Source organism: Tenebrio molitor, chromosome 9 (assembly GCF_963966145.1).
Source record: "Tenebrio molitor chromosome 9, icTenMoli1.1, whole genome shotgun sequence".
In the NCBI taxonomy this organism is placed as follows: Eukaryota; Metazoa; Arthropoda; class Insecta; order Coleoptera; family Tenebrionidae; genus Tenebrio; species Tenebrio molitor.
This window is the reverse complement of record NC_091054.1, coordinates 15,539,515-15,559,231: the sequence shown is the minus strand read 5'-3', so window position 1 is coordinate 15,559,231 and position 19,717 is coordinate 15,539,515. Positions and strand designations below refer to the sequence as shown.

Sequence of the window (19,717 nt, the reverse complement as noted above, 5' to 3'; positions counted from 1 at the left end):
CAAAAGGAATTTACAACAGAAAGTTAACGCTTTGTCACTGTGTTAAATGTAACATATTATGCCGGACATGCGTTTGCCAAATTTTTCAAAGCGCTTTTGCTCAGATTTTTATTTAGACACCGCTTACAATTAACTAGAATTACAACTGTGCGATGTTTTTCTTTTTGCTATACATATTTAAATGTTTAGGACAATTATGACGGTTACGTTAATGGTAAAATTAGAACGCAATGTTTTTTCATTACATATAATTGCGTAAATTTAAAAATAGAACTTAAAGAAATATTGCAAAAAATTATTTGACGGAAATTTCCGATAGGTGACTGTATTTGCGTTTTTTGATTTGAAAAAATTAAAATCACATCTTCAAGCTTTTATTTCGTGTGAATTTTCAAATTGTCAAAATCGTGTCTTGAAGTTTTTTCAAACAATATATTTTGGTTCATTTTGAAGACATATTCTTAGTACACTTAACCAATAAACTGAATTTATGAAACACTAAAAAAATAGGAAAAAAATATTTCTTTTAAAGTAATTATTAAACAAATAAAAACATTTACTTTTTTGTTCGACACTGTCAGAATTTGAGAATTTTCTCCTGTGTGAACGAATTTTGATAAATGTCACAACTTGTCAAAACGAAACGTCAAGCTAATTTTAAAGGTTTTAAGCGATTTGAAGCCTTTATGGGGCTCGTCGAACAAAAAAACCTTGTATTCAACTCGTTCGTGTGTAAATTGGGCCTTTTTTGGCACTCGTGGACCTTTAAAACGCTCGTTTCACCCACGTTTTTAAATGGCCCACTCGTGCCCAAAAAAAAAAAAACAATTTACACACGAACTCGTTAAATAAACTACTATTATTTACTCACTGACATGCTAAAAATTATTTTAAAGACAAAAAGATAATTTTCAATGAATATGTATTATGAACGTAGGCAACACATTTAACACCATTGTTTAACTGCCACTGAATAAATCTTCACATTTATTACTTCATTGGAACTTGAAAGATTAAAAAAATGACATTATTTGACCACAAACAAAATTACCAAATATAAATCTTGTTTTGTTTGAGGACCGCTACCTGAACCAAGATTTAAATGAATACAAAATCGAGTGATTTACTTTTTGTTAGGGTTTTACATCTTCATGTTTTCTTTGATTTCAATTCCATTATAATATATCAAACCCGACAGACACCTAGTTAGGTAAACTAGATCTATTTTTAATTATTCCGAGAGTAGACACTTACCACTAATGTACCAAAATGAATAATTTTCTAAACTTAGAAGTTCCGCAACAATTCTTAAATCCCCATTTATCACATCTATAACACGATTTTAATTACATTTATTTGTAGATGTCAATTTAATGACACTTAGAGTAGTATGTAAAGACATTTAAATGCAATTTTCAACTGATCTGCTGAGTGAAAAAAATTACAGAAAGTTAATCACATTATGTGTACACCAGCGTAAACGAATAATGACGACATTACAAATACCAACTAATTCAATTAAAAATGCTCTCTCTAACAATAGTTATTTATGCAACGAGTGAGTAAAGTAATACTTTTTTTACGAGAAGGAAAATTTGCCGCTCGAGCGAAGCGAGTGCGCAAATCCGCCGAGTAAAAAAAAGATACTTTACTAACGAGTTCCATACAAAAAAATTTTGCCGCCCAAAGTTTAGATAACAATTTTTTCGACACTCTCCTGTGTGAACCCGTGGACCTTTAAAACGCTCGTTTTACTCGCGTTTTAAATTGGCCCACTCATGCCAAAAAAATCCCAATTTACATACGAACTCGTAAAAAACTACTAATTATTATGAATGAAAAATTTTATAATTGCGTTAAAAAATGACACGCTACGGCACTTATTTTAACGCAAAATGCGTGCAAAAATGAACCGCTATGGCACTTTTTTTAACGCTTCTTGACCGATTCAAAAATCATATTTTATGAACGCAAACGAATGAAAAAACTTGCACTTTTTTTGACGCACGTTAAAAAAATAAATTTTCTTCTAGATGCTCTGGTATATGCCATTCACGATGTTTTGGCATAAGGGGAGGCTATGATTTCATTTTTTAACGTTGGATACATGTTTGATTTCTGTCATCTCTGCTGTCACTAAAGTGCCTGACATGCGGACCTATCAAAATGAACGTAACATGTTGCCGAATTTACCGTAATCATAATTAAGCGACATTAAAACGTATTGATGGTGTTTGTATTAGACTGCAGAACATATTTTCAGTAAGTTACAGTGAAGTCAAGTTCTTTTTATGTATAAATTGAATCGTAGGTGAGTACAAGATAAATATGTAGCACGGATAGTGAAGGAAGAAACAACGACCCAATTGAAATGGCACAGGGGTTTTGTACTTTTGTACTTATTTCGGAAGATTGGGCAAAATTAATGAGAAATCTTTCATTTGAAAACGTTCTTCCTTTAATAATTTCATTAGGAGAATCTGACTCGGAATTTGATGCAGGTAATGATGATTCAGAATTTTCTAATGAAATTATGGAAGTTGAATAGTTTTGTTCTTTTTTTTGTCATGGACGATGGGTGTGTAAATATTTTGCAGAAAGATTCGAATAAAGTAAGGCTTAATAAGTAGGTACAAGATTTTATACAATCTAGTTCTAGGAACGTTTTGGTTAAAATAAAAAATTCATTGACAAGTTACTAACTGGTTGGTTAAGACACTGTATAGGTGGGTTATCTAAGTGGTGCAGGAGCCACTTTAACTTTCGGTCCCGGTCCCTACTATTCTGTAGTCTGTTCAAGTCAGTTTCCTGTTTTGTTAAATTGGATTAAAAATGTGTGAGTATTTTATATTGCAAACTAGTAAAACTGACAACAATGCACTAGACAATGACGCAGTTTATAACCTCAAACTTAGAAAAAAATAACCTAATTCAACAGACAGCTTTACTGCCAACTTAAATGCACTTTTTCCATAGCCTCCCCTTATGCCAAAACATCGTGAATGGCATATAGGTATCCAAATTATCACATTCTGATACTTATTTCATCAACAACGCGAAATCTTCCTTTTGTTAATTTTTTCAACAAAGAAATTACTGAACTAATCAAAACCAGAATCAGAATCCACTCCACTTATTAAAGTTAGGTAAATAAAATGTGAATGAGTCATTCCAACTGTACTGAAACTCTTGTAATATCACGGCAATCCCAAAAATGTTTGTTGTAACAAAATAATTTCAATGAACTTTCTTTACGTTAAGAAGAGACAGACTTTAAGATAGGTCCTTTTCTCTTGGTGGCTTGTTTTTCGAAATGTCACCCAAAGCTTTAAATCTAAGTCTAAACGAATTTACGACTGACAAGTATTTTGTCAATTCTTGCATAATTTGAATAACGTATTACTGGCTGCATTTAAAATTCGTTAGGGTCGGAAAATTATGTGAAATTGCTTTCAGAGATTACTAGATTACTCATATCGGTATCTGCTCGTAGAGATATCTCAAGCATGCCGCAGAAATTTCTCATTGATTCTTTGCTAATATCAATTCCAAAAATAACTTTTTCTGCAAACAGGTTCAGATTTGCAAAACTCCTGCAAAACAGCTTCACTTTTCTGAAGTATTTTATCAAATAAAAGTAGGTGGACATGGAATGTAGTGAAGCTTCATGAATTTTTTTCTAGAGCAGATAGAGCTACATTTACTGTCGGTAAGCTCAGTAACTCTATCTGGTTTGGAAAAAAAAACTTATATCCGCTCAAGGTTTAAAGTAAGTTAGAAAATTTGGATCATTGTACAAGTGAGACAGTTTTCCACCACGACCCTCCCTATCTCATGTTATCCAACAAATAAGACTCATTTTCAGAAGTAAAATTCTTTAAATTGGAACACCTCTTTTTTGTCCTGACTTGGCACCTTGTTTTTTTTTTTTGTTCCTCGAATTAAAAGATCAAATGTGGAATTTGCAAACAGATCAAACCGTTGCGAAATGTAAAAAGTACCTTCCTGTAGCAACGCAGAAACAAAAGAATTTTTGTTTTAAAGACTACGGTTCCACAAATTCTTTACTTTCATAGCAAAATATATATATTTTTTGTTTCAAATATAAATGTATGTAGTTGAGGTGTAAAAAATCTCTAAATCCGAATTTAAAAAATAAAGATGCCGATTTTAGAAGGTTCTGATTTCATTTCTAGCACTGGCACTGTCAGACGTCTCGTTGAGGCAAATGTACAGAACACTGAAAATAATAATTCATTCTTCTTATCTCTTATCACAGTAAGAAATAGAATTTTAACGTATTATATTGTATACATTAACTATGATAATAATATATCCACAAACACAAGTCTTATTTGACTTTCGATTTGCCCTTGATAACTTTTATTATTCGAATTCCAAGGAAACAGTATTAACTTTGGATTCACATTTAAACAATGTTTTTGTCGAAACTTCTCTCATTTTATTTCTTTTGGCCTGTTCGACGCTTGGTAAAAAATATTACTCACGAGCAACTTTAAAACAAAATAAATAACTGTTCTGGATCCCCCACATATCTAATGGTAAAAAATACTCGAAATGGTGGCAACGTTTCCGCTTAAGAAGTCTTATAACGATACCCAACAAAAAAGACGTTGACCCGTTAGGTAAAAAAAAATATATGAAATTCGTTTCTTGGGTGACTAATGAAGTAAAAATAAAACAACTTACATGACCATCGCAGAATTTTTCATGATTCGTCCACATGGTCCGAACTGTTGAATGGGCGATGGGGCGTTCAAAGACCTCGTCCTCCTGCAAATAAAGGCCAAATTAAAACGATTCCATGAAAAATCAATGCAAAACCTCATCGACTGCGAATCCAACATGCTCTGACATCGCGAAAAACTGTTATTCTGCATCTCAACGACAAGCTTCTCAACACCAAACTAAAAATGAGACTGCGGCCGACTCTGTTTATTGTTCAATCCAGAAATAAACGATTAAATGGCAAATAGTGCGACGAACATGTCGCCACCGTGCACAGATCCGATGATAAAACGTAATCCGGACCGACTTGTATCACTCCAAAGTCGATAAATTGATTGTTTTTAATTGTTATTAACTTTTATTGGTGCAATAATGTAAAAAAATGAAAGCAAAAAAAAGTTCCGGTACCGGGAATCGAACCCGAGCCTCCTGGGTGAAAGCCAGGTATCCTAGCCACTAGACCATACCGGATTGTGGCTGTACAGCGTCCAAACAAGCTGACGTTCGAATTGCGAGTTAAATTCATCACTTTGACATTTCTTTTTTTATTTTTAGTGTATTTATAAAACAAGACTCAAATAACTTACGGCCAAGTGCCTGACCGTCTTCTGCGCTGTCTGAATTTGTGAATATCCCCCTCGCACACCGAATTCGTATCGGAATCGGAGATTCGCTGTTTATGCAAACAGGCCAATCTGAACTCTAACCTGTCGGCTCTCCTACACTGGTGCAGGACGGAGAGGTCCACGTCGGAGCCGGCCCACAGGGATGCCATCATGATCGCGCCAACACCACCGGACACAACGGGGGAGGTTATTTCGGTTCCGCTCCGGAAACTAGGTTAGGTGAGGGACATTGACATTTTGACGGGTTCGACTGGCACTACCGATGTGGGAGGATCCGCGGCCCCAAAGGCCGTCGCCTTCACACAGATCGCACTCTACGCCTAAATTGCTCAGGCCCCAATTCCCCTCGTACACGTCATTTTCGTACACAAACCATTTTTGACAGGTGACAGATAACTGACAAGTGACAGCTGCGAAGCGGAGTGAAAATTTCTAATCGAGAATGGGGGCGAATTAGTTGGTGGTAATTGGGGGTCGTTTCAAAACGCGAGAAATCGTGGGGCCTTGAGCGCAATCACCTTTGATACTCTGCGGTGGCCTAGACACACAATGGAATTATGTAAGAAAAATAAGTAAAAAAAAAATTTGCGATGGCCGGGAATCGAACCCGGATCAACTGCTTGGAAGGCAACTATGCTGACCATTACACCACCATCGCACTTGCTCAAGGTTGTTAAGTTACGGTAGAAGTACATCGACAGGTTGGTTGACCCAAATCGATGCGTTTTCCTACTTTCCTGTTAACGAGAAGCTCGATAATACGCCCAATGCTTGAAAAACGAAGAGGGGTCTGGAGATGGAGAATTTGACTGTATGGACACTTCATGACAGCCTGGTACAAAGGAATCGAGAAATTTTGCCCAAGACGATAACTAAATTTTATTCAGATGGTTCAGCGAAGGGAGGTGGTTATGACTGGTACGATTAACTGAATTTGTCATAAAAATAATAATGGAGTAGTTTCGATGAGAGTCCGCGTTAGTTGGGTATAGCGAAAGTTTAAAACAATCATCCGGTATGGTCTAGTGGCTAGGATACCTGGCTCTCACCCAGGAGGCTCGGGTTCGATTCCCGGTACCGGAACTTTTTTTTCTTTTTTAATTAAAGCTATTTAAATTTAGATATCAGCAAAAATTATTACATACCTATATGGACTATTAAATTTAATTTGTTATTATTTCTTATTCAAAGTAAAGATTCCGTACTATCCGACCTTTAATAAAAAGTAGGGTTCGTAAAGTTGCTGCTGGTACTTTCTGCTTTATACGGTTGGTAGCTATGTTTGACAGTCGCAAGGACATTCAAGATGTAAGCAGTTTTTGTACGTTTAATATTCATATTCACATGTATACAGTACATTTTTTTTAACTGTTGCCATAGGGAATTGCATGGTAAAACTTATACCCCCTGTTAACTTTTGTTCTGATGAAAATATTCAAACCATTTTTGGGACAAAGTTTGAAGATTTTTTTAAACTATCGGATAGATTACAATTCAATATCCTAAACTGTCGAAAAAGTTGTGAAAAAAATATTTTCTAGCGCGCCGGAATAATAGTACGTAGAGCGGCCGCCAGAAAAGCGTCCCTGTCGGCTCAACCAGCACCTCATCATCTCCACTTTTGACTTTTGTCACTTTCATTTAAAAAATAGCGAGATCTCCTGGAGGCTATGATTAAATTAATAATTAAATTAAACAATTTAAATTGATTGGCAGAATAACAATATGCAAGTCAAAATGACAAGAATTGAAAGTGGGGTTACGGTTCCTAAAGATTTATTTACACTTTATGTGAATGTCAAGATAGTGACGGCTAAAATTTTTTGGCCGCCATAGTACTTTAATTAAAAACGGATTATTTCATAAATCAGCAACATTCTGTATTTTTGGTTGCATACATCAATTTCAGAATTATATTATTGTACTTCCATCCCGCTAAAGTCCAAAGTGTCTCTAGAGTCTAAAAGAACGTATATAATCACGAGTCCTGTGGAATTGTGCGGCTCTATAATTTTATTGTGTCGAACTATGTCGACTCGTTAAAACCATCAAATCAGATGAAAACTGTCAAACGTAAAATTATTAAATAAAAATGCCCACCAACCGAAACAAGTTTTACCGCATGCTGTATTAATAAATGGTCGTAGATTTAGTTGCCTATGTGGTTAGGCGCTTTAATTATTTTTTGCAATAATAATATAATTACATTAGTCTTATTAACTTCCAATTAACTTTCAGCAATTTAAAAGTTAGGTTTAGAACAGACGTTTTAAGTAATATGCATAATATGTGAATTAATACCTTAGAGGCCGATTTCAAGTTGACTTGCGACGGTCGCAACTTGTTATTGTCATGGTAACGCAACATTGAGAAAGATGACGCATATTGGTAATTAATGTGTAGGACAAAGATAACTACACATTTGCGCTGCACCACCTATTTGCTACCATGACTTGAAATCAGGCCCTTAGAGGCACAAATATTCCAAACCACTCTTCATGAAATTTCCATAAAAATAAAAAGTCGTCAAACGTAATAGTAATATTTACAGAGTAGCTGAAACTTCAAAACATTTACCTGAAATTGTATACTATCCTGTGATTAGTGTAAATTTTGCAAAACTGTGATTTGGAGAAAATGCGTCAATGCGTTAAATATTGAAAACGTCAAATGAGACCATGTAAACATGAAATTAGAAGTATTTTTTATACATATAGGGTCATTATAAACTATTGCCCCATCGCAGTAGGCGTTGGTGACTTATTTGAATGTGCCGCAAGCCTCATAACATGAGTGAGACTAGAACGTGGATAGGTGGGGCTACCGGCGGTAGTGGAAATCTGTCTACTAGTTTGTCTAACGTTGCGAGGCTAGCGGCACATCTAAAATTTGTATAGGTTTTCAACGCCAGTTACGATGGGAGAATCGTTCATAATGACCCTGTATAAAGCGCAATTATACATAATTAACGCAGGTAAATTTAATTGCAATAACTAATATACAAACACTGGTTGAACAAAGATCAAAGTTGTCAATCTTATAAAGCAAAAACCACTAGACGGTAGCGCTGCCAGATTTACTACTTTTTATCTGGTACATAGATGGATAGGAACGAATTCTACTGTAAATTTGTTTAGCAATGACTAGAAATGTGTTCAAATTCTTCAGCACATCTTGTTTGAATTATATGTACGTGTACGTTGGTAAAACTAAGAACCCTTAAAAGTGTTATATCACAAAAATTAAACCAAAGTCAAAAAGTAGCCCAAACAGAGTCGTTTTCCGACAAGTTTTTAAAGGGATTCCCTATAAATTTTTAAAATGCTGTAAATGTGTAAATAAAACAAAACTGGCAAACTCTTAAACGTAAAATATAAATACAGGAAAACTTGCCAAAATTAATGTTTCTTCATTATTCCAAAACAAAAATTAAAAAAACCGGCAGCGTTAATTAGCTTCTATTATTAAAACTGAATGTTAAAATTGACCACATATGTACAGTTCGAGACACGGAATTTCGGGCATCACTGTCAATATAGCGTCAAAAAATGTAAAATAAGCTTTACATTCTTAACTTCAATTTTACCGTTTGCGACGATTTTGATTGACATGCGATTGACGTGAACAGAAAACAAATTTCAAAATTTGACTTTTGAATGTCACGTTGACAATAAAGAGTGATTTACATCGCAATTTTTTGAAGTGACAGAAAAGTGATGCCCGATATTCCGTGTCCCTAACTATACTAGATCAAATAAAAATTGATTATCAATTAATTAAGTAAGTTAAAAGGTTTTTTTTAACATCCGTCAAAAAAAGTGCAAATTTTTTCATTCGTTTGCGTTCATAAAATATGTGATTTTTGAATCGGTCAAGAAGCGTTAAAAAAGTGCCATAGCGGTTCATTTTTGCACGCATTTTGCGTTAAAAAAAGTTCCGTAGCGTGTCATTTTTTAACGCAATTATAAAATTTTTCATTCATAATTACATACATAGTAGTTTTTTTAACGAGTTCGTATGTCAATTGGGATTTTTTTGGCATGAGTGGCCAATTAAAACGCGAGTAAAACGAGCGTTTTAAAGGTCCACGGGTTCACACAGGAGAAAATTTTCAAATTTTGAGTGTCGAAAAAATTGTTATCTAAACTTACGGCCGCCAAAAAAATTTTGTATGCAACTCGTTAGTAAGTATCTTTTTTTACTCAGCGGATTGCGCACTCGCTACGCTCGTGCGGCAAATTTTCCTTCTGGTAAAAAAAAAGTAGTATTACTTTACTCACTTATTACATAAATAACTATTCTAATTCGCTAAAATTAACCAATTAATTTTTTTTATTCAACGGCTGAAATTCATATTCGTAGTCGTTCGAGTTGATAAAGAAAAGACACGTTACTACAGGTGGGTACATTATAATCAACTACAAGTCGTCCGTAGAATGTCAAGGTGTTCTCGAATAAAAAACCAAAACATTCAAGTAAATAAACGATCTTACGAAAACCAGACTGATAATTTTGATTCCTAAATAAGTCCAATTAGGTGTGACGCATTGGAAAATAGAACAGGTTTCAACACTGAATTGTTCATTTATTTGCAAACTAGATCATTCCGACTGACACGTTACAATTCAGATCATTCGTGTCGTGTAGGGCGGCGCATTAGTTGTTAAAATGTACACAAAATAATGTCAATGAAATTTAAAAACGAAAAAAGCGAGTCTGATGGGCGGAAATAAAAAATTCGACTAAGAACAAAGAAGCGAGAACATTTTGTGTGCGATACTTAAAATATTTTTAGAGAGTAAATGGAGAGGTTAAACAATCATAATAAGATTTATGAATATGATCTCAGAGTTTGTGCATTCACAACTTTATCAGATATTTATTAATGTAGTATAACTAGCACCGGTCAGGCTTAACCTATTTAAAACTTCAATATCTTTCGATTTCTTGTCTAATTCCTTTCACTTTTTTGCGTCACCAATATCCGTCTTTTTAACAAAGAACAAAACAGTCGAACAAATGGCAATATTATAATATTTACAAGATGTTCATCAAATAACAATGTTTCATTTTACATTGATTAATAAATTGCTAAATAACAAGTTGAGTTAAAAAATACATTTGAATAAAGAAATATGCGTCTGAAATGCTTCCGCTCCTTCTGTTTACAAATAAGATTCGCAGATTTTTTAATTTAACTGGTGCTAGTTTTTTCTTAACAATTTTACGTACTTTGTAGATAATTGCATTTATTTAAACACGTCATGTCAGCATGTTTTGCGAGTTCACCTTAACATAATAAACAACCTCCTATTCTTTTACCGGATGGTGACTAAACAGTAACTTTATGGGCTTGATTAAGAACAATAGCTACCTACCACAGTTTTACTAGTTTGATAACACATAAACAACTTCAGTAATAACTCTTGTAAGTTAAAGTTAGTGTCCAAAGCATTTCTATTTTAATACAAATAATAAAATAAGGCAATAATGAAGAACAGATTAAAATCTTGAATTCACTACAAAAATAACAGAAGAATTTTTCCTTATTTGTAGCTCTGCCCAATATTTTTCATTACATTTTGGACCTTTCTGAGGTCTTCGTTATAAAGTCAAACTTTCTTGCATTTAGCCAATGTTGTCTTAAACCACATCGCCAAAACTAGGAATATTTTAACAAAGTAATTTTTTTTTCTCTTTAGTCCTGACTCAATAACATATTTTTTCTCCAACATCTTCTTACACAGTCAGTCAGGTGGGCTACATTTTTTTTTCAGAATTAGGTACTTTTATTTAAACCAAGGACCGCTCTAATCAAAATACATGTAGCAAATTCATTTTTAGGCACCCTTAATGAAAAAGGTAATTTTACGTATAATCGCGGCCATCCAAAACTGAACGTTTTTATTTAATGGTTTGATTTTTACCTTAAATCATATAGGCATCCTGAAGTGTTACAGTTTGATACTAGCGTTAAAACATTATTGAAAGTATTTTTTTAAAATGCCATGACATCTCACTCCGATTCAGACAGCTAGGGCAATTGCAAAGCTAGAAGAAAATTGATGGTTCGCAAGCTATCGTTCACTTTTGGATGGCCACAAAATAAAAGAAATTACTCATGGAGATAATGGAAACGTAATGAAAAAGTACAAAATTGTAGAAGCAAATGATGTGACCCATAATCTAACTTTTTAAAAGCTCATATTCGCGGTAAAAATGTCTCTTCACAAGACAAACGTTACTAAATTTGGTAACTCTAGTTCGTCATTACAAATATGACATTAAATATTCTATTTTAATTAATTGATAACATAATTACATAACATTTTTGATTTACAATGCAAAAATTTCCCATAATGCGGAATCTGGAAAAGTGCCCTGAATGCTTGCAGCGTTTCCACGTTGAATGGCAAGGGAAATCCTCTCAAAAAGGAATTTCTTTGATTTTGAATCGCCTGATTCCGCGATAAGTCGGTTTCCGATGACATTAATGAAATCGATGGTTTCTTTTCACCAAGGGCCTAAGGTTTCAAAGGCTAAACCTTTAAATATGTAGTTGGTCGAAATAATTGAACTATATTTGCTATGTTTGCGATTGCAAGCCATTTCAGCAGCAAAACCTGAGACTTCAGATGTTTTCAATACGTAACTATCTGTAAGTGTATCTACAACAGTAACGTCCCAAACCAAAGGTTGACCTTTAATCCACGGTACTAAGGTCATCCAATCAGGGCGTTTTCCGTCATCCCGAGACAGTCCGTTTGGTTCTAAAGTTGAATTAACATGAATAGAAGTCAAAGACCGGTTGATAATACAATTAATTTCAGTGTGTCTTGAAAATCTACCACTGCTTTTGTAACAGCTTAGACCATGAATGCCAATTTCTCTAACTTTCGCATTGCATTTGCAAATATGAGGTGTACAAAGTTTACAACCCAATCTTAAACCAATACAAACTTGGACGGAATTGTTATCTAAAAGAGTACCAATATTAGGAGAAGGTATTGCATCTAACCAAGACCCTGATTTTCTGCATTGCAAAGCCTTAAAACGAGCCAAGTTTCTTCTAGGTGAATTAAAGATTAAGTCATTGGCAATTATTTGTTTGATATTGATATTATCCCAATTCTCCTGAAATTGTGGAATTGTTGGTCTTTCGTTCTCATTTTCTACATCCCAGACTGCTAAAGCTTCATCATAATGGTGAATGATAAGCTCATTATCCTTTGAACTTAGTAATTGAGAAACAAGCTTTTTAACACCATGAACTGAAGATAGGAAAGCTGGAAGGCAAATATCGGAAATGCGGCGAATTCTCAGTCCACCAAATCTAATCGGTAAAGTGGACTGACACCATTAAATCAGTTAAACGTAAATTAAGTATTCTTTGTAAAGAAGACTTTAAAGAAGAATCAATTGAATTAACATAATTCGAAATTTTCCAAAATGGAGTTGTTCTTAATAAAAAATTTAATTTTGGTATGAAAAGACAGTTCTTGATTAAAGTATAAGCCACGTGTCTGCTAAGAAATTCAGCTTTATTTAAAAGATTTTCAACTGTAATTATAGTTTTTTCGACAGTGTTTTTGAAGCCTTGGTCAAAGACTGGAGAGCCTAAAAGAGATAAACTTCCTCGGTCACAAATTTTAATACCTGGTGCTAAATTTTGAAATTCCTTTTTGTGAAAATATTAAATGTTTATTTTTATTTCGTTTTGGCATTTTGCGAAGATTTATCATGACTTTTTAAACATTTAAATTATTGAAAATTAAAATATTTATCTACCGGGTGATCAAGAAGGACTGTTTAAGTTGGCAGTACAATTAAGAAATTTTTTTAATTCGGTTATTTATAACACTGCAACCGGATATGTTTTGTTGGTTTATTTGACAAATATCTGATGTAGGTATAGCATTAACAACGACAAGCCATCAACAACCCAAAAGTTACTCCTGTTATACGATTTAAAATACAATTCAGTGTTACCAACTTAAACAGTCCTTCTTGATCACCCGTATAATGATGTGTAATAATGAATTGACGTTGACGTGAAAGATGTGACAACATTGCATGACCGCGAGTCGACGACGTCAAACCGTAAGAAATTTAGGGTTTAGAGAAAAAATGAACAATTTCAGTGAAGATGTGCAAAACTGCAAAACAAGTACGTAATAGTGAAGTAGAAGAGTATTCTAAGTCAATGCAACAAGAAAATAAAATGATAAGGTTTAGGGCATCTAGTCTCTGTATGCAACGTTGTCAAACTCATCCTGTTGACAGCTAATTAAATTTAGAACATGGCCGACAATGATTCCGACGATTTATAATAATTTTCAATTGATATTTAGGTACGCCAAAGTGAACGATAACATCACTCCCCTTAATTTTTAGGTAATTTACAGTTTACACGATTTAAACAATGTAATTTTCACTTTTTGAAAGTTTTATCTTGAGTTTATTGTGGTTGAATTTAGTAAAAATGTCAGGTTTCAGTGAGTTTCGTCAATAACCGCTCATTAAAACTTTTGACTGTTTTATTAGTTTGAAAAGACAGATTTGGTGAAATTTTTGTTAGTTGCGTTTTAGTATTTGTTAACATTTAAAAAAAAGTTAAGTATTTTCCATCATTCTTCACCATTGAAATTTTTTTTGGGTACCTAGTTGTAAATTGTTCATAATTGTCTACAGTTTTCTTTTCCTTTAAGCTTTTGTGTGTATTTGGAGCTCCATTTCTTTTGTCTGCGATGATAATAATAATTTCTTAATCGACTATTAACTTTTGTTCTTTAGATTTAGTTATTTTCTTTATTCATATTAAAAAGCTTGTATTTAGTAAGTTTCCCCTATTGATTACGTTTCTGAATTATACAGTTCAGATCAATTACGAATTAATGATATTAACTATAAACTCATTTAAACTAAACCTAAGATCCATCAGTTTAAGAATACATATTTAGAAATTATGCGCCACTAAAGCTAGCAAAGGGTGGAATACCACATGTTAAATACTTTCTTATAACATTTTTTTAATGTTTTTGTTTTTCATTGACATTGGCGTATACTGAAGGAGCGGATCTGCAAAAAAGTCCCAAATATTCTTAAAAATTAAAAACTTTTGAAAATTGGAACGCCAACACTTTCTTTTCGTTTCTTCAAAAAGCATTTCGCTGCAGTTCTTATCTCACACACGTTGGAAAAATCAGACTGGCTCCACAAAACCTCAAGATATCTGCAACCACAAACTGATAAACATTTAATAAACTTCCTACAATGTCAAATTTTATCGAACACTTTTTGATACAAAAATAGTGAGTGCAATTTTGAAAAAAGTCTACAAAATAGTAGTTTATTTAACGAGTTTGTGTGTAAATTGGGACTTTTTTGGCAAGAGTGGGCCAGTTTAAAACGCGAGTGAAACGGTCGTTTTAAAGGCCCACGAGTGCAAAGAAAGGCCCAATTTACACACGAACGAGTTGAATACAACTTTTTTTGTTTAAATTAGCTTGACGTTTCGTTTTGGCAAGTTGTGACATTTATCAAAATCCAGGAGAAAATTCTCAAATTCTGACAGTGTCCAACAAAAAACGTTTTTTTCACAATGAAATAGCTATTTATGCACCAAAGGCGTTACAACGATGATTACGCCCGGAGAACGATGAATCCAGCTCGAGGGCTTTAGCCCGAGAGATGGATATCGTTCGATGGGCGTAATCATTCGGTGACGCCGTGGTGCATACAAGATTTTATTTTTCACTATACATGTTCTTCAAAAAAAAAAAAAAAATGGCATCTTTGCAATTTTGAATTGATGAGGGCGTTATGAATTCATTACGCCCGCTTATTCTTATTACGCCCTGTATTATTCCCCGGTTGTTATGGACATGTTTACGTATTTCGTATCCTTGGAGTTATCATGTAATTATACTAAAGTGAAAAATAAAATTAATTTTGATCTTGTTCTTGTAAATCTTCATCTTATAATAATATCAAACTATTGATATACAGGGTGACTGACGAAAAACCTTTGACGCTGTATCTTACTTATTTTTTATGCGATTTGAATAAATGACACATCAAATGAAATAGTTCGAAAAACACTTCATTATTATCCTATTCCATATTTTTTTCGACATCTATTTTTTGACAGACGATAGCCAACTTTTTTTTTCAAATCACACTCTATATATTTTTTTATTCGTTCTTATAAATAATCTTCTTCTGAATATTCGTACATTAAAAGAAAAAACAAAAAATGTATTTTAATTGAAAAAATTGAAAATCAAAAAAAAGTATGTAATCAAATTTGTGAACAATACAAAATCTATTCTGGTTGCTCAAAATTTCCTCAATGCTGTTGCAGACACTGTCGATACCTTCTAGAAATGCCCACTTTTGCATTCAGTAAAAAATTTCGGGGTTTTTCCTGACATACTCGCACTACTCTTTTTTTTAACTCTTTTTGGGTACCTGGTGGGGTCAAATAAACATTGTCTCGAAAGTTTCCAATGAATATAAAGAAATCCAATGGATTCAAATCTGGGGATCTAGCAGGCCATCGAATAGCTCCATGAGCACCCATTCATCGTTCACCAACACAATTTAAATGATTTAAAAATACAAAATTCATGTGTGCATTATGTGGTATGGCGCCGTCCTGATGAAACACGACTCTATTCAACACTGCTAATGGTACCTCATCCAGAAAGTTGCTTATTTCGTTTGATAATAAATAATATGATATTTTGTTTGATTGAGACTGCTATCAATAAAAAGGAACCCACTAGTCCATTCTATCTCCAAAAATGCCACACCACACGTTAACACTAAATCGTCTTTGGAAATTTTCTTCCACAGCAACATTATTATTATTATTATCATCAAACTGTTTTGACAAATCAATATTCAGAGCTTACTTAGTCATTTCGAGCATTTAGAACAAACTTCTCTCTTGTTTATTTTGGTCACTTGATTTTTAAATTTTGTACATTTACTCTTTAATTTCTTGACTTTTGTTTAATGAATGGGTATAGTTCTTTGCATTTTTATATTCAGAAGACAAATCTCTACAATACTGAATTAAAAAAAATGTACAGTGCTATTTGAAAAAAGAAGCTGATGTTCATCTGTCAAAAACTGGACGGAAGATTTTTTTTTAAATTAGTTGGTAATGAAGTGTTTTTAAAATTATTTCATTTCATGTGTCACTTATTCAAATCGGATAAAAAATAAGCAAGATACAGCATCAAAGGTTTTTCGTCAGTCACCCTGTATATGTATTTTCTACGACTGCTAACAAAGTGTACTATATTTCATTATTTTTAGTGGGTCAAACATCTGTTTATGGTAAGAGGGAAAAAATTAAAACCATAAAAAAATGTCCCCAAGTGTCATTATTTGCGTTATGCAAATACGAGTACATGCACAAAAATAGCTGAATCATGAAAGTCAATTGAACTTTTCGCGTGATATTGGCTTTCAAAATACCAAATTTTAGATTTGTGTTTTTCTAATTGCAGATAGTCGTAGAAAAAGTAGGTATCTTATTTGCACTCATGGGATTGCCGCACTCGTCTGAGTCAAAATTCCCATTCATGAAAAAAAAGTACTATTCCGACCAAAAAATTGGGTGTAGTTTAACCTTTATTATTATTATGATTGACGTTTGCAAATTAAAATTTGAAATTTATTACTGCCACCCATAAGAACACAGACACATGTCAACACGTGAAGTAAGGTTATTCGTTCCTAAAGGCTGCTTTACAGCATACGTGAGTGGAATGACAGTTGTGGACGAAACTTTTTGTCCGCCCTTGTACACACTAATTTATGCCCTTGTTGCATAAATTATTACATACTTCAAAATGAGTTCAAATCTAATTCAAAAGAAAATGAACACGGTGGTCTTTTGGACATTGAAAAAACCGTGTCAATTTGATATTTAAATAGGTAACTACATTTTTTAGAACTATGTATTTAGAAATTACATTTTGCAGTTGGTACTATCAAGTGTCTGTACAGTAACAAACAACGCAAAAAGTGAGGTTACATTTAAAGTTTAAATCGCTGATCCGTAATCTGTAATCCGTGGTGCGTTCACAATCGACTCTTCAATACCAACTTTAACGGGAAATTTACCGATATACGGGGTTATTCACGAGTAATAATGGGCCTTACAAATATTGAAACGCAACCAGCCTAACATTGTTAGGTCGATTATTACTCGTGAATACCCCTGTATACTACTTTACTCGCTTCATAAAAAAATTATTTGTGGTACATTTCGAGTTTGTTCAACAAGCTTAATAGTATATTAAAAGACAAGTTTCGTAAGACCAGTCTTGAAGCACGAATTCAAGATTAAAAAACGAGTGGCGCAGCCACGAGTTATTTTAAAGAATGAGTGCTTCAAGGTCTTATGGAACGAGTTTTTTATACTATTTTTTGTAATTTGCCCTTTTTATGCCATTTTTAAACAAAAATGTTTACTTTCCTCGATTTAGGGATTTTCGTGGCGGTTGGTAATGTCTTAATTTTAAAAGTGAAAATTTGATCAAGTCTTCAAAGTCGCCTTTTGTTTTATCCAAATTCTGTCACAAAACACGAATATGGAAGATAATCTTTCATGTACGCCCGCTGAAATACGTGAAATTCCCAAAAATACGGTCGCGAATTTGTTGCTTGTGATAAATCCTGATAAATAATTCTTTGCACATTTTGTAATTTAAACTGACACGCATGACGAATCAAGCTTTGCCAACCTAAACATTTTCGTAAAATGTTCCCTGAAATAATGGCTATAAGGACATCCCAGATGATGACGTCACGTTCGTTAATATGTCTATTAGAGAATCAAAATGGAGGCAAATTACAAAAAATAAATAAGGAATTCTAAGTAAATACTTAAATAATTTATATTATCCAATATGTTAGCTAATTAATGGATCAATACCAAATACCCTGGCAATAACTATTTCAGTTTAAAAGTGTCCACTGTCACCACAACAATTTTTAGTTAAAAATTTTTAGAGCACCAGTCGACCCTGAAAAACAAAAGTCAACTCGTAGTTTGATTCACGCAGTTATTAATTGTCATTATTGTCAAAATAAACTGGGTCACTTCTGTCATTAACATTTACTCATTTACTTTTTCAAGATAACCACAACAAATTTCTAACGAAACTATTTATTTTTAATATCGTAAACATGTGTTTATAATTCTACGTATGTATTTTTTGTGTACACATGGTGATTTAGTTAGAAAAACAATAATTGTACTTTACAATTCACAATCAGAACTCTAGAAAAAATTTAGTTGCGTCAAATTTAAAAAATTGTAATTCCTAATGGTAGAGGTAATGGTTTAATCACAGTCTTGTTGACGTAATTAAAACGCGGGGAGTTAGTCACTTTACAACAGGATAATATAAGGCCTCACACCACAAGGTTGCAGGTACGAATTATCGCAACTTATGATGTTTCATGGGCAGTGTAGAAATACTTTCAACTAGTTATAAAAGTTTTTATCCTGACAATGTAACAATTGTATTATAGCGGAGGTTTTCTAAATGATGTAAAAAATAATAGTGTTTAATTTTTGATATTTTTCCATGAGTTCTATCAAATTTTAATTTCCCGCACTTTTTCAAATCACTTCGTAAAACGGAAAAATTCGACTTGTCATTCTCTTGTAGGTATAATAGTGGCAACTGTCATTATGAAAATTACATTCTGAATGAAGTTTTTAGCGCAGTTTATACATAATCACAAAATTCTTCCATTCACATGCGTTGTTTTATGAAATTCAGTTAAATCAATCCGGTCGCATTAATTCATTGGCGCAATTCCAAAACGCGGAAAATTCAAACCCGTTTTTAACGCGCCATGTTGTATTTTGTGCACTTGTTCTGATGGCACTTGCCATGAAAATTATCGCAATTAATTGGTTTTTTAGACCATTCGCAACTGCGTAATTAACTCTATATTTACCGTCAAGGTCTTGCAGACGACCACACCGTCGAGTAGAGTTGCTCAAGAATTCTTTTTCGTCGCGAAAAGCTCATAAATCACCCCCCTATGTGCACGCTCTAACAGTGAACCCATTTTTCTTGTCTCACGCATCTCCTAAGGGTGCCGTCCACTAGATAAATATTAAGACTAGACCATAAATCGTACCTTCGTCTTATATACTTTCACATTCTTTTGACTTTGTCCAATTTTTTATTGCACAACGTGGCAATATATTCAATAATAAATTGCCATATTCGGTAATGCAATTTTTTCACACTCGGGTCAAAATGGTACCCACACATGTCCGGCGGATTATTTGTGCCAAAATTTGC

At 33.5% G+C, this 19,717-nt stretch overlaps 1 protein-coding gene, 2 long non-coding RNA genes and 3 other non-coding genes across 12 annotated transcripts in view; 3 read left to right on the top strand and 3 right to left on the bottom strand.

The window, feature by feature from the left end:
- LOC138138811 (uncharacterized) overlaps window positions 1-19,717 on the top strand; it is a 75,872-nt gene that overhangs the window by 36,262 nt on the left and 19,893 nt on the right. The window lies entirely within an intron of this gene.
- The window catches only part of LOC138138803 (NAD kinase-like), a 48,388-nt gene that overhangs the window by 27,205 nt on the left and 1,466 nt on the right, over window positions 1-19,717 (bottom strand). The window contains exons 1-2 of one of the 7 annotated variants that reach the window (XM_069058896.1): window positions 5,337-5,858; window positions 4,711-4,794 (exon numbers count right to left, since the gene is read on the bottom strand). In XM_069058896.1, coding sequence (XP_068914997.1) covers window positions 4,711-4,794; window positions 5,337-5,527 — 275 coding nt within the window. In that variant the 5' untranslated portion in view covers window positions 5,528-5,858. Of the gene's footprint in view, window positions 1-4,710; window positions 4,795-4,845; window positions 4,977-5,336; window positions 5,859-19,717 lie in introns of those variants that run through there. The other 6 variants (XM_069058891.1, XM_069058890.1, XM_069058889.1 and 3 more) reach the window with 6 other exon arrangements.
- Window positions 2,041-2,636, top strand: LOC138139102 (uncharacterized). Its single transcript, XR_011162209.1, has 2 exons — window positions 2,041-2,262; window positions 2,312-2,636. It is a non-coding gene; the product is annotated as an uncharacterized lncRNA (long non-coding RNA).
- Window positions 5,149-5,220, bottom strand: TRNAE-UUC (transfer RNA glutamic acid (anticodon UUC)). The gene has a single exon. It is a non-coding gene; the product is annotated as a tRNA-Glu (tRNA).
- Window positions 5,962-6,033, bottom strand: TRNAG-UCC (transfer RNA glycine (anticodon UCC)). Its single transcript has one exon. It is a non-coding gene; the product is annotated as a tRNA-Gly (tRNA).
- Window positions 6,387-6,458, top strand: TRNAE-CUC (transfer RNA glutamic acid (anticodon CUC)). Its single transcript has one exon. It is a non-coding gene; the product is annotated as a tRNA-Glu (tRNA).